The sequence below is a fragment of the Buteo buteo genome, chromosome 3 (genome assembly GCF_964188355.1).
Source record: "Buteo buteo chromosome 3, bButBut1.hap1.1, whole genome shotgun sequence".
NCBI lineage: Eukaryota > Metazoa > Chordata > Aves > Accipitriformes > Accipitridae > Buteo > Buteo buteo.
In genome coordinates this window covers 19,967,651-19,980,358 of record NC_134173.1, presented here as the reverse complement: position 1 = coordinate 19,980,358, position 12,708 = coordinate 19,967,651, and the positions used below count along the sequence as shown (strand labels likewise).

The window sequence follows — 12,708 nt, the reverse complement described above, 5'->3', positions numbered from 1 at the left end:
GCCCTGGTCTATAACTACGTGACCGCCTCTGCCCCCCCGTGTAGCAAGCCACTCTACCTTTGAACACAAACTCTGTGCCACCCATCACTTTGGATGAGTGCACTCCCCGGCTGTAGCGTCCCTTGGCGTAGATGGTGAAGGTGGGGTGCTTGCAGATGGGGTCGGAGTAGTGGTAGTAGTGACCTTCCCAGGTGTTGTTGTTGTCGTGGAAGATGAAGTGCCGAGTGAGGAAGAGGACCTCCGGTCGCACCTCGCAGCGCTGGCTCACCCACTCTCCGTGTAGCCCTATGGTCAGATCCGCCTTGGGGGGTAAGATGGGAGGATGGTGCTCGTCCGACCGGTAGATGATTCTGCACGCGATGCATGTGCGGTCGTGGTTCTGAAATGAAGCAGAGAGAAACCCTCATTAGGCATTATCTGCGATACAGGGCAGTGAACCAGGCTGTCTGTTTCATGCTGAAGTGACACCAGCTCCACATTTTAAGGAATACGTTGTCATTTCTTATCTTGTTAGTGTTCTCCTGCAGGTTCTTAGCCTTCAAAGCACCTGAAACATGGCACCATTTGGTTTTTTACATATAAGACTGCACAGCAGGAGAGCAGTTAAGAGATTAATTCCCTCATCTGCATTTATATGAAATTAAGATTTTAGTTCAGCTTTTTATAGGATCGAGAAAAGGCTGTCTTTATCCTTCAAATCATACAAGAAGCCGGCAGATGGTAATTTACTGTGGTAGGGACTTGGCAACTCTTATGTTAGAAGTGAATACATTTGCTGAGCTCTTATTTTGCATCTGTCTTCCTTTCAATTGTTAACTTTGGGTACTGTAGATAGACATGGGTGTCCTAAGGACATTTTTCATTTTGGGTGGCGGCCTGGGAGAACAGTAGCCAGCGATTTTAAACTTTTTCAGCTTTTCTGAGCTGTAACGCAAACCTGTGAAGTGTACCATGCGGCCAGCTGCCACCAGACACGGTGAAAGCTTTCTGGCCTGCTCTGGCAGGAACGGGGTCCGCGGTGCCTGCCGGGCTTCACAGCGGGTCACCGCCGTGGGCAGAGCACCAGCCTCAGGCAGCCGGGTACCCCCAGCCCCATCTGTGGGTGCCGGGGCCGTCTTACAAGGGGCATGCAGGCTCCGAGTCCGTGGCAGGAGGGAAGGGAATTTCACGCTGAGGCTTCCTGACATCAGAAACTGAAACTACAGTGGAGATCTGTACGTTGTTCCTAAGGCTGTTTCCGCCTCTGCAAGGTTTTGTCTTGTTGGCAAAAGAGTTTGGCCTCTCAGTTTTCAAACTGTATTTTGCATTTTTGTCAATGGTAAGAGAGATGGCACCATTAACTTTTCTCTCTGCTCTGCTAAACCTTGAAGTAAGTTTTATGGACCAATAGGGGATTATGAAACTAATTTTTTAGCTCACTTCATTGATGACAAATAATTAGATCAAGCAGAATAAATGCCACCCTGCAAGGTAAAAGCAGTCTTTCCTGTTTTCCTGGTGCCTGTTTTGGGTTGGCGATGTGCTGTTCGTTTACATCTCGGGACCTGATGGTAGAGGCTTTCTAGTCAGCTGCCGACATGCAGAGGGGCTGCACCCTGAGCTGTAAGCAGGCTTATACTTGGAGCGAAAGGCAAAGATCCCACAGACAGCTTGTACCTTCATCTTTCAAGGCCATGCAATCCTTCCTGGAGAGAGGGGGATGCACTGGGTGGGTTACTCACATCCACCTTGTTCAAGCTGCAAGGTGTTTTCCTGAGGTGCAGTTCAGAGTGTACCGAGTTGAAGCTCCCTACGCAGCCATCAGGGAGACAGATTTATACAACCACTTTTCTTTGCACCCCTTTCCAGCCCTCTTTTCTGAGATCTCTGTGAGCTCCCTCCATAACGTAAATGCTCATATTAATCACTTTAAAGTCCATGTGAGCTGCTATGGAGCCAGCATTTCTCCACTCACTGCCCTCAGCTCACAGCACACTTCAGGGGCAACATTTACACAACCTTCCTTAGTGCCCTGAGTTTGTCTCATGGTATGACCTCAGGTGGCTTCAGGGTCAACATACAACTCTCGCAATATATCCCTTTCACACATATTAAATAGGGTTTGTATTTGCCTCCCTGCCCGAGACCAGATGATAGACACCAAAAGTCAGTGAAATCAATGAAAAGTCTGCTGTTCTACATCCCTGGGATGTAGAATAATGGTCTATGTAGCTCAGGTTGATCTGAACCAGTGTTGGCCAACAGCCCCGCTCTGAGGAGGAGGTTGGACTTGGTGACCTCCAAGGGGTCTTTCCACCCCAAAACACATGGTCTTCTGGGAATGACATGTCAGCATGTCACGTGGATGCAGTTCTTTCCCACTTATGGAGCTTGTTAACTAATGTTAAGGTACATTTTTCAGCTAAATTCTGCAAGTGGGCACAAGGGCCATTAGTATCGTAGTGAAAATACAAAGAACACTTACTTGAGTAATTTAACTGCAACTGGTGAAGTTAGGACAGATTTGTGCCATAGTAATTGACAGCAGAGGCTGGCGCAAAACACCTGGTTCTGAACACTGAAAGCACAGATAATGCATAAGGACTGTTGAATCTGGGCTGTTTTCTGAGATTGCAAGTTTTGGCTTGGATTTTCTGATGGCCAAGAGAGGAACCAAGATCCCGTTATGTTTCCTATTTTGCTCTAGGTTTCTTCTGTGACCTTCCTGTGTGACTGACTTAACCTCATTTCACAGAAACACAAACAATTACAGGTCTTCTGTTTGGGACAGGACTGGTAGGAGGCTAAAGACACTGAGCTGTCAGAAAGCAGACAGAAATTTCAGGGACCTGGCTATGATTAAAAATAAAATACTAGTAATAATTAATATAAAAAAATGTAGGTGTAGCTCTGTTCCTGGAACAAACCTGCAAATGCCAGCTGGCAGAATTCCAGTGTCCACCTTCCTCTAGCCTACAATAAAATCTCACCAGGTTTCATCTGCAGACTCATTTGGGACTTATGAAACCAGTCTGTTGAACCTCTAGATCTCTTCAGAAGATGTCAGTCTTTTTCTCCAGAAAGGGGTCTGGTTTACTGGGTGGCTTGCGGCTCAGGATTGCTGGAGGGCAGATGGCTGATAAATGGCCAAGAAACAAGTTGGTGCTGGGGAAAGGTGGGGACTGCCTTGGCACATCTCAGGCAGCAGCAGAGCCACCCTATCTCCCTCGAGCTCCAGCCGTGAATGGGGATGCCCAAAGCTGAGGTCTGCCCCATCTGAGGCAGCGCTGCTGGTGCCTCAAGAGAACCATCGGATGAGGTGTGCGATTTCATTCACTGCCAACCAAAGAACTGAGGAAACACACATTTTTGAAGTGCAATAGAAATAACGCTTTTTCTTCTTGGAGATCAACATCCAAAAGACGCTGCCGCTGCCTTGCACAGGTACCCGCAGTGATCCACGCCGAGGGGTTGCTCTGTGGAAGATGCTGGTGTAGATATCAAGTACTTATTTCTCCAGCATGGCTGTTCTGCCATGGGGCAGACTGGCATCACTGCTCCCTAACACTTTAAGGGCTAATAAACTGCACTGATGACTAACTTTATTGCTGTGATCACCCCACTCACATAAAGTGAAGCAGGACAGTGAGGAAAAGGCAGTGTTGTAAAACTAAACATAGCTTATGCAAGCTGAATTGGTCAATAGTAGGAGACAATTTCTGCTACAGTCCTTTCTCTAATGAAGTGAAGTTGAAAGCTTTTGTCTCCCAGAGGAAACCCTGGCAGAGTAGTATGGCACTTTGGTTTATATTCACAGTTCCCTTTGAGGAGCCTGTCCTCCACAATCAGTTTGTGAGCCAAAGCAATTTAACCTGGGAACCAGTGGTTTCTGTTGTCCTTGTTCAAAATCTGAAGAAAACCAAAGGGCAACCCAGCCTGTTGTCTTCTTGGTCTCCCTTGGCTGCTTGTGGGATTCCTCTGTTGTTTCTTGGGTCTAGTGGATGGACAAGAAGGAGATCTGTAATCAATCCTATTTGCAGCAAAATTACTTTTTGACTTTTTTGACCAGGAAGGACTGTCAAGCATAAATGTTCTTTTTGCTGTTCTTCTAGCAGTGATTTTAGGTTTCATCTCTCCTCTACAACATTAAAAAACATGGGTATTATGAGTCAAGGCTCTGATGCTGGGCAGGGAGTACGATCATAGTTCGATGTCTTCTCCATCATACTGGGAGTGTAGAAGGTGCAGACCGGTCATGCCTGCAGCTGCTTAGTCCTTTGGCTGTGGCCAGCGGCAGTGGGCAGAATAAGGTCCATGGAGCTCCACAGTGGAAAAAAAAAATCATAACTACATGCAGCCTCTTTCTCCCTGTCAGGGTTAGGTTCATGTCTTGAGGCATAAGGAGGAATTACTTCCTCAAACTTGTAAAACTCCTGCAGTGCAACTACGCCAGCTGCCATTACGCCATGAGTGGAGGTGACTCCTTGGGCAAACTCAAGGAAGGTCCAGGTTAACTCACTGCTAAACTTCACTTTGATTTCTGTAACTCATCTGTCTCCTTGACCTCTGCGGTCCTGAACTGCTGTAACTGTGTGCAGCACTTCCAATTCCGAAGACTTTGCACAACTCTGAAGGTCCGGCCAGCTGCACAGCTAAGAAACGTCCAGCTTGCCTGCCTGCCTCCTAGTCACTGATGGCGTGCCCGGACGAAGGGGCTGAGGTGAATGGGCACTTTTTGCAAGGGACTGGGAGTGCGACAGGGAGAGCTTGGGGCAGTGAGGAGGGAAGCAGCACTGTCCCTTTCACAGCACCGAGATGTCAGGCTGGCTCAGGCACTTCACACAGCCGTACCCGCAACACATCGCTTCCCTGAGACCAGCGCTTGAATCCAAGCCTACGCAAACCCTTTTTTTTTTGCTGTGATACTATCTTTCACAGAGTTATGAACTTCTTAGCGGAAGAATATGCCACATGTAAACTCCCTTGGTACAACTTTTGTCCAAGTAATGGACAAGGGAAATATCTAGTTTTGTTATGAGGCAATTCAACTTAATTATGGAGTAATTTACGTTTAACAATTGCCTGTATTTTTCGCTGTTGCTTTTTTAGGTCAGCTGCTCTTGCCTCTTAATTATACTAGCTGAGGCTTTGCAAATCACTCCCTTTCCATGTGTCTCAGGGAAAGATTATTTTCTAAAAACAGACGTTCAAAGAAAATAGAGAACAGAGGTAGAGGACATCCGAGTCCAAACACGATTAAGTACTCTCTAATAAAAAGCTCATTTAGGCATGACATAAACTAAAAAGCAATAAAAAGAGCAGTGGATAGGATGAACATCTGTTCTATGTTTTGATTATCTTAGGTGTACAATGCAATATTTTTAATAGTGGGGTCTTGCTACAAGGACTGGCCCCTGAAATGGCTGCTGCCCTGTGACTGGAAGATCCCCTCCCGTGAAGGGTGCCTCCTTGCAGCTCTGCAATGCCACGTCCATGGTGCCACAATTCCTTGCCCTCCTGGGTGTTTGCTTAAAGCCAATTTCTGCATTAATCCATGAGGCCATGTGGGCTGAAACAAGCCTGAAGCTCTGGCTGGAAACTCAGTTCTTGTAGTCAGGGAGAAAATAGTTTGTGATCTGAAAATTTCCACCAGCATTTTTCCTTATCCCTCCCTCCTGCTGCCTCAGCTGAAGCGGTAACAAGGCCAGAGTGCTCTGGAAGCCAAGCAGGGAGGTTTCTAATTAAAAAAAGCAAACAAGAATGAGGTTCCTTGATCTTTTTCCCAGTTGCTGTGGATAGTCAGAAACATAAACCGTCTCAGCACAGTTTAATTTTCTCTTAAATTCTACAGGATTCTATGGCTGCCTAGGACTAATTTGCCTCCAATCAATTCATAGTGTTTTTTATGGCCCAGGCCAAAAAACTATCACACAACTGGGATGCTCTCTGAGCAATGGTAATGAGCTTTGAGTAACACCTAGAAAGATCTTTTTGGAAGGTGTTCTAGTTTTCTTTGAACACCTTTGTATTTCAATGCTGTTGTTACAGAATGAGACATCTATGGACCAAACCCTTTTCAAAATGTACAGAAAATCTACCCGTTCCTTATGGTTCAAGCAGAAGCTGAAATCAATGCTTAATACTGAGGAGAGGACCTGCAGGAGGTACTGCAGGTTGTATTTAGGGACAAAACAAACAAGTACTAATAGTAAAGAGGAGGCTGAAAATACAGTTGTTTTTCAGCTAAACACCTTGTTCAAACATATTTGTTCTGTCCTCTATCTATTCTTTATATCTTGAAAATGTCTGTATTTCAATCCGAAAATTTTAAAACGCTATTTGTCTGAAACAGCTGAAATTGTAACTCAACTTTTCTCCTACAGAATAACAATAGATGACTAGTCTGATATTTGGCTATTTACATAATGGAAAACTTGCATGAAATTACACAGCAGTTTCCCAAAGTAATTTGGGAAATCAGCTCTCATCTTTTTATCTGGAGCCACTACACAGTGGACACATCCTTCCCATACCATAACCTGGTTAAGAGATTCAGGTATCAGCTCTGCCTCAGCAAGACGGAAAAGCACATGCTCTTCGCAGTCGGCTAGGCTGCCTTTGGACTCCTCCTCGCCCTCCTCTTCCCTGCCCGTCAATGCCAACATCAAACCAAAACCCAACCCAAAACCCTTGGCAGAGCAGTGGCTTCTTTCTGTAATGCCTCCCTTGGGGCTCTGGCTTTTCAACTTTCACCTTTTACTCGAAACCAGACATTCAATGTAGCTACTCTGAGTACACCCTTCCCTCCCTGTCCCCCACACCATTGCCAGTTGGGCCTGGTCTCTCCTCAAGGGCTGGTGCCACCACCACCCTGCTCAGTTACAGTAATACCATGCTGAAATCACTTATTTCAAATTTCTGTAGCAATATCCTGCCTTATGTGTCATGTACTGACATTAATAATATTTCTACAACACTCTACTTCTGCGGAGCCCCCATGTCTGTGCTGCGGCTGTAGCATGGGAAGCTTGTTCGGAAGAGGCAGGTTCTCAGCTTATACAAAACCACCTTTGGCCAACCCTGATTTGCACTGGTTGCTGGTGCATGGCAAGAAGCAGGTCTCGTTCATGGTTGGAAAAGGAGGACAGGTTGCATCTGTACAGTATCACAAGAAGCAAGGGCTAGCAAAAGCTCCAGCACCCCCCCGGCTCCCTCCTACACTTGCCTATCACCCGGGAAGATGCTCCTGATCTAGCTGTGGAGCCCACACGAGGCAGCCCAGGCTCTGGTTGTTCACAAGGTCAGGTTGCTCTTGCACTGGGGGCTTCCCTTTTAGAGCGGGCAGCTTGTCTGACGTTGGCTGTGCAGTGTCACTGGATGGGCCATATAGCAGCGCCTGGGTCCGGCATGTTGCACCCAGCACATCCTCATTGCAGGGCGATGTGTGGTGAGGGACCAGACATGGGGTTTCCTCAAGTGTGGGCTCAGGCCTGAACCGCGTGTGCAGTACAGACCTAACTGGTGGACCAGGGTCCAACAGTTACAAAAGCTGGGCTAGCAAACCCCTGCCATGTGAACGCATGTATTACCATGAGGGAAAACACTGAAGTAGAGAGGAAAGGAAAGCCACACTTAGTAATGATCTCTCACCCCCCCCCCCCCCGAATACCATGTGTCACACAGGCAGGGCTAGATGGGACCAGACCAAGGCATGCCTGGTGAGGATGCTTTAAACCTCACACCCTGAGAAAACCAGGTGCCAGGTTTTAGTGTTAGTAACTGAGCGCTCCCAGGATGAGCACAGATAGACACCCTTGGGAGAACGTCAATGCAAGGACGTGCTTCCAACTCAACCAAAAAAGTTGGATGGCTTTGTCTCAGACTGCCAAGGAGCTGAGTCCTCAGAAAGGGTGCTTTTATGAATTGCTCAGTGTAGTATCAAGCTCCGCTCCTCCACTGCTCTAGAATACTGCAGACCAAGACAACCCTTTAACAAACAGCTACAATCTCTCTCCACCGCAAAAGTGATAATTTGCAGGCTTTCCATGACCTCATGTGGAGCTGAGTTGGCTAATGTGCATTAGGCTGGCTCTGGGGAGTTGACAAGCACGGTTGACACAGTTATAATTCAGCCTGCCAAACGGAATGAAGAATAACAGAGATTTAAAACTTTAATTAAAAATCTTGAAGCAAGTGAAATGCTGGAGAGAGTGGTAACTCCTTTGCAGGGTTGTCAGTTTGGGATTTCTTTTGGTGGGGAACAGAGGAGCTGCAAGCAGGAAGGAGGGTGGAGATATGTTCAGATTTATCTACAAATGCGTACCATATATTTTAAGATATTGAGGAATGGTTTTTATTAACTGCTCCCATGAAGGGAAAGATAGTGAAGGAATCTGAAGGCACTACCATTACACAATTGTCTGATCTATGATGTTGATTCTGTTGCACAACCCTGCATAAAACTGAAATAAACACAACTGACATGAAATGCAAAAGTCTTCTGGTTGTTCTTTTCTGATGTAAACTACTTTAGCCTGGGCAAAAGGCAAGAACAAAGAGAAAACCGGCCTTTTTCTCAGATGAATGTGCTTGCATGTCACCTATCCCATTAAAATGATACTGATTTATGATGACATGAATATTTTGGGAAGTATCAACAAAAAAATTCCTGGAAAACCCGAAGGGACAGCTTGAATGTCCATCTTCAGGAACAGAGTATTCCAAAATAAAGCTGCCTTAGGTGCTTATTACACCTTTAAAAAGCAATCTATATAGCCCTATGAACCATGTAGCAATATTACCAGCCAGTCCTCCCTCCCTTCTTACAAAAGATGAAGCAATTGTGGTTAGATGCCCACAACAAGGAAGGTGTCAGTAATTTAGATACATCTGTTGAGTTGATCCGAAGGCCCGTGTTTTATTTTGCTAGGCTAAATAGTTAATTTTGATCCCTGGTACTATATTTGTATTGGGGCAGGCTTTTACTGCAGTTGCAGAACAGACAGTGTTAGTTAAACCAACAAAGATGAATAGGGTTTTAAAAGCAACACGTAGCTTTTGGAAGTTCACACAGAGCATGAAAACCAACCTTTTGCTTCAGCCCTTGCCTAGCCCTAATGCTGGTGTAGGCAGTAAGTGCGGAGTGGCCCCGTCGAAGCAGCACTCTTCTGAAGGGCCACGGCCAGCAGCGCTGCCGAGCGCAGCGAGGACCAGCCTCAGCTAGAAGCTGTTCGCTTCTTTTATCTCTGCGGGGCATCACACGCACTGTCATTGTTCATAAACCTGGAATTAACCTATTTGAACATTCTTCTGAATATCCTTTTTTCGCTCCCCCTATAATTCCCTAACCAAGAGTCCTTTGCAAGTAATAATGAACAAAACAAACCCTTCGAGTGTTGGCTTCATCTAGAAGTCTAGTGGCACTACTCTGGCAAACAAAGGAGTTTTGTCCTCCAAAATTACACTTCTTGGTTGAGATAATGTTTTGCATAGTTCTCTGAGGCGCTTCATATGTTTAACACCTATTTATTAACTTATGTTTGCATTTCCTCCTCAAGTACCTAGCATTCCCCTATAGATGAAGTCACTGAGTTTCAAACAGATGAAGACTCAAATTTCAAAAAGCGCGAAAAAACTTGGCACACTTTGTTCTTTCACCACCTGGCTAAAGGAAAGCCCAAGCACCAGCCTCCATATGTTGAATCTGTATTAGCTGCAAATGCCAGGTGCTGCTGGAAGTTAGCTCCCAGCAGCGAATAAACTTGTAATAGAGAATCAATCTATTGGAATTGTTTTTTTCAAGGGAAAACGATTACTGAAGGTGTGTGGCCAGTGAAGGTTTGAGCATGGCAAAGGCAGAAGGAACGTTATCGTAGCACATTTTAGGCTTCTTGTGATGTTCCAGCCATATTCCTAAATAATGATCTAACTAGAATGACCGGTCATCACAGCCCTGCTCTGATCTTTCCCGTTACTCTGTCAGATGATGAAATAGCACAGGGAGTTCTTTGTTTACAAAGTGCTATTACTAAGGCAATTACATGTGAATTGAGTGTCCCAGTATTGCTGTTGTACACATTTCCTGTAGTTTTAGAGCAGATATCTCTGAAAATATCTTCTCCTTCTGCATAGCGAACAAATACTGCATTCAAGCCTTCCTTCATGCTGCGAATGATAGAATGGTTTAGGTTGGAAGTGACCTTAAAGATCCTCTAGTTCCAACCCCCCTGCCATGGGCAGGGACACCTTCCACTAGACCAGGTTGCTCAAAGCCCCATCCAACCTGGCCTTGAACGCTTCCAGGGATGGGGCATCCACAGCCTCTCTGGGCAACCTGTTCCAGTGCCTCACCACCCTCACAGGGAAGGATTTCTTCCTTAAATCTAATCTAACTCTACCCTCTCTCAGTTTAAAGCCATCACCCCTTGTCCTATCACTACATGCCCTTGTAAAAAGTCCCTCCCCATCTTTCCTGTAGGCCCCCTTTAGGTACTGGAAGGCTGCTACAAGGTCTCCCCAGAGCCTTCTCTTCTCCAGGCTCAACAACCCCAACTCTCTCAGCCTTTCCTTATAGGAGAGGTGCTCCAGCCCTCTGATCATCTTTGTGGCCCTCCTCTGGACTCCCTTAAGCAGGTCCGTGTCCTTCTTATACCGAGGACTCCAGAGCTGGATGCAGTACTACAGGTGGGGTCTCACCAGAGCAGAGCAGAGGGGCAGAATCACCTCCCTCGACCTGCTGGCCACGCTTCTTTTGATGCAGCCCAGGATACGGTTGCTTTCTGGGCGAGTTTATCAAGTTCCTCTGCATACAGTCCCTGTATGCATTTGTAAATAAGGTGTGATTTATGACCAATCAGCCAGGCTCCTTGGTGGTGTCCTAATCAGGAATATTTTGTATAATACGCACGATGATGGCCAAGCAGTTCCCCTGCCCTGCCCCTTCCACCCATGTGCTGTCATGCTGGCTAAAGCAGCTGCATGTGCAATAGCTTGAATCCCTTGATAAACTCGCACTGTCGAGAGACATCAAAGATGTTCAGCCCCCTTCATCAGCAAGTCCTAATTGATATCTTGAGCAAGGCTAGAGGACTGCTAAGATAGATCTATACAGTGACCTACTCATCAGCTGCACTCAGGAACTTCCATGTATTTTACAGGAGGAATCTGTTTAAGGTATGCTCTTATCTAAGAGAATTCATAAAGCCCTAAGAGATGACATATTATATATTTTTAAAAGCTCCCTGATTTTATATGAACACTTGAGATACGGTAATCTGTGAATTTATTGACTTTTGTAGCTCAGCATAAAGCTGTCTGGTTTTTGGACAGCCCTTTTGATTTACCATCCTGTGGTGAAATCGCTGCAGGAATTTGGAGAAAGTCCAATTCTATTTGTTTAAAGTCCTGATCATGTGGCTTTGGCATTCCTAACATATCCAGCAATCATTTGCTTTTAATTACCATTCATTTCAACCACGTAAGTAATGAATGTGGCTACCACATCCAACTTACAGGCTGTGTAAACTCTTGAGCTGGGTGGAACTTTCTTCTATATAGAGGCTTAACTATAACTTAAAATGTGAATCCTCTTAACTTATTTTAGGCAGGCCTTTATAAGTTTAAAATAAAAATAAATAAAAAGGAAATGAAAAAAGCCTTAAATGAAAGATTCCACACAATACACCTGATTCACTTCAGAAGCAATTTCCTGGCCTCCCCAACCTCTTGGTATGACTGTAAAAACCTTAAAAAAACAAGTTGATTTAACGTTTCTATTTATTCATGGTGTCCAGTTTCCAGAGGAGTCTGTGACTTGTAGTTTTAAACTCAATTTAGCATTTAAACTCATTTTCAGCTGGGTCCCAGTGGAGCAACAATTAGAAAAGGAAAAGAGTTCAAAGAAGAAGGGTTATAACCTTTCAACGGTATGTTTGCCTGGAATTTAAAAAAAAAAAAAAAAGCATCTCTATTACTATTCTTCCTACATTTGGCAAACACTAGGTCAGACAGCCCGGTTGAGAACCTGCTGGTATAGAAAACTTCACGGTTAGGTACAAACCAAGACCCAAGAGTCTGTCATGACAGCCAAGGCAAAGGTTCATTTTTTAGGGGTATTGTTATTTATATTGTGCTGAAAGCCTGATATCAGCAGGCCCCACTTCTCTTCAGAAATCTCAGATTTAATAATCTGAGCAAGAGGAACCTACCAAAAAACACAGAGAGAAGCTGTGCTGTTGCACACTTAAAACTTGTGTTAATCCTACATATCTCTTGCTGTTGAAGGCTCCAGCTGAGACTGGTGTCCCAGCAATCCAGACGGACGCTGTATACATACATTGTGGGAGCCAAGCAGACCATGCAGGCAACAGCTGGAGGAGGAACAGAGGTAATGTAACCTGTCAGAAGTTATAACTGGCCAAACTGGGAGTGGAGCCGTGGCCTGCAAGTCAGGACCTGGGGCCCCCATTTATTAAACTACAGCGGTTTCACCACGGAGACCTGCAATCTGTAAGTATTTTGGTGTACTCAAAGTTAACCTGAGCGTTCTATAGTAACAGCACTTTCTGTAGCCAAAAGTACTGTTGTGAATGGGCTTCCAGTGTCATAAATTCAGCCTCAAGATTCAGCCTCTGCCAAGACCTGGCTACCAAAATCATATTTGGAAGCACTGTACTTCATGACTACCACTGCTAACTAGTTGGCTCGTTTGCTTTTCCTCTCCCCCAGTTC

At 45.4% G+C, this 12,708-nt stretch overlaps 1 protein-coding gene across 2 annotated transcripts in view; it reads right to left on the bottom strand.

The window, feature by feature from the left end:
- Positions 1–12,708, bottom strand: part of APCDD1 (APC down-regulated 1) — a 32,656-nt gene that overhangs the window by 6,552 nt on the left and 13,396 nt on the right. For both annotated transcript variants that reach the window (XM_075022967.1, XM_075022966.1), the window contains one exon: positions 58–379. In XM_075022967.1, the coding sequence (XP_074879068.1) occupies positions 58–379 (322 nt within the window). The remainder of the gene's footprint in view (positions 1–57; positions 380–12,708) is intronic.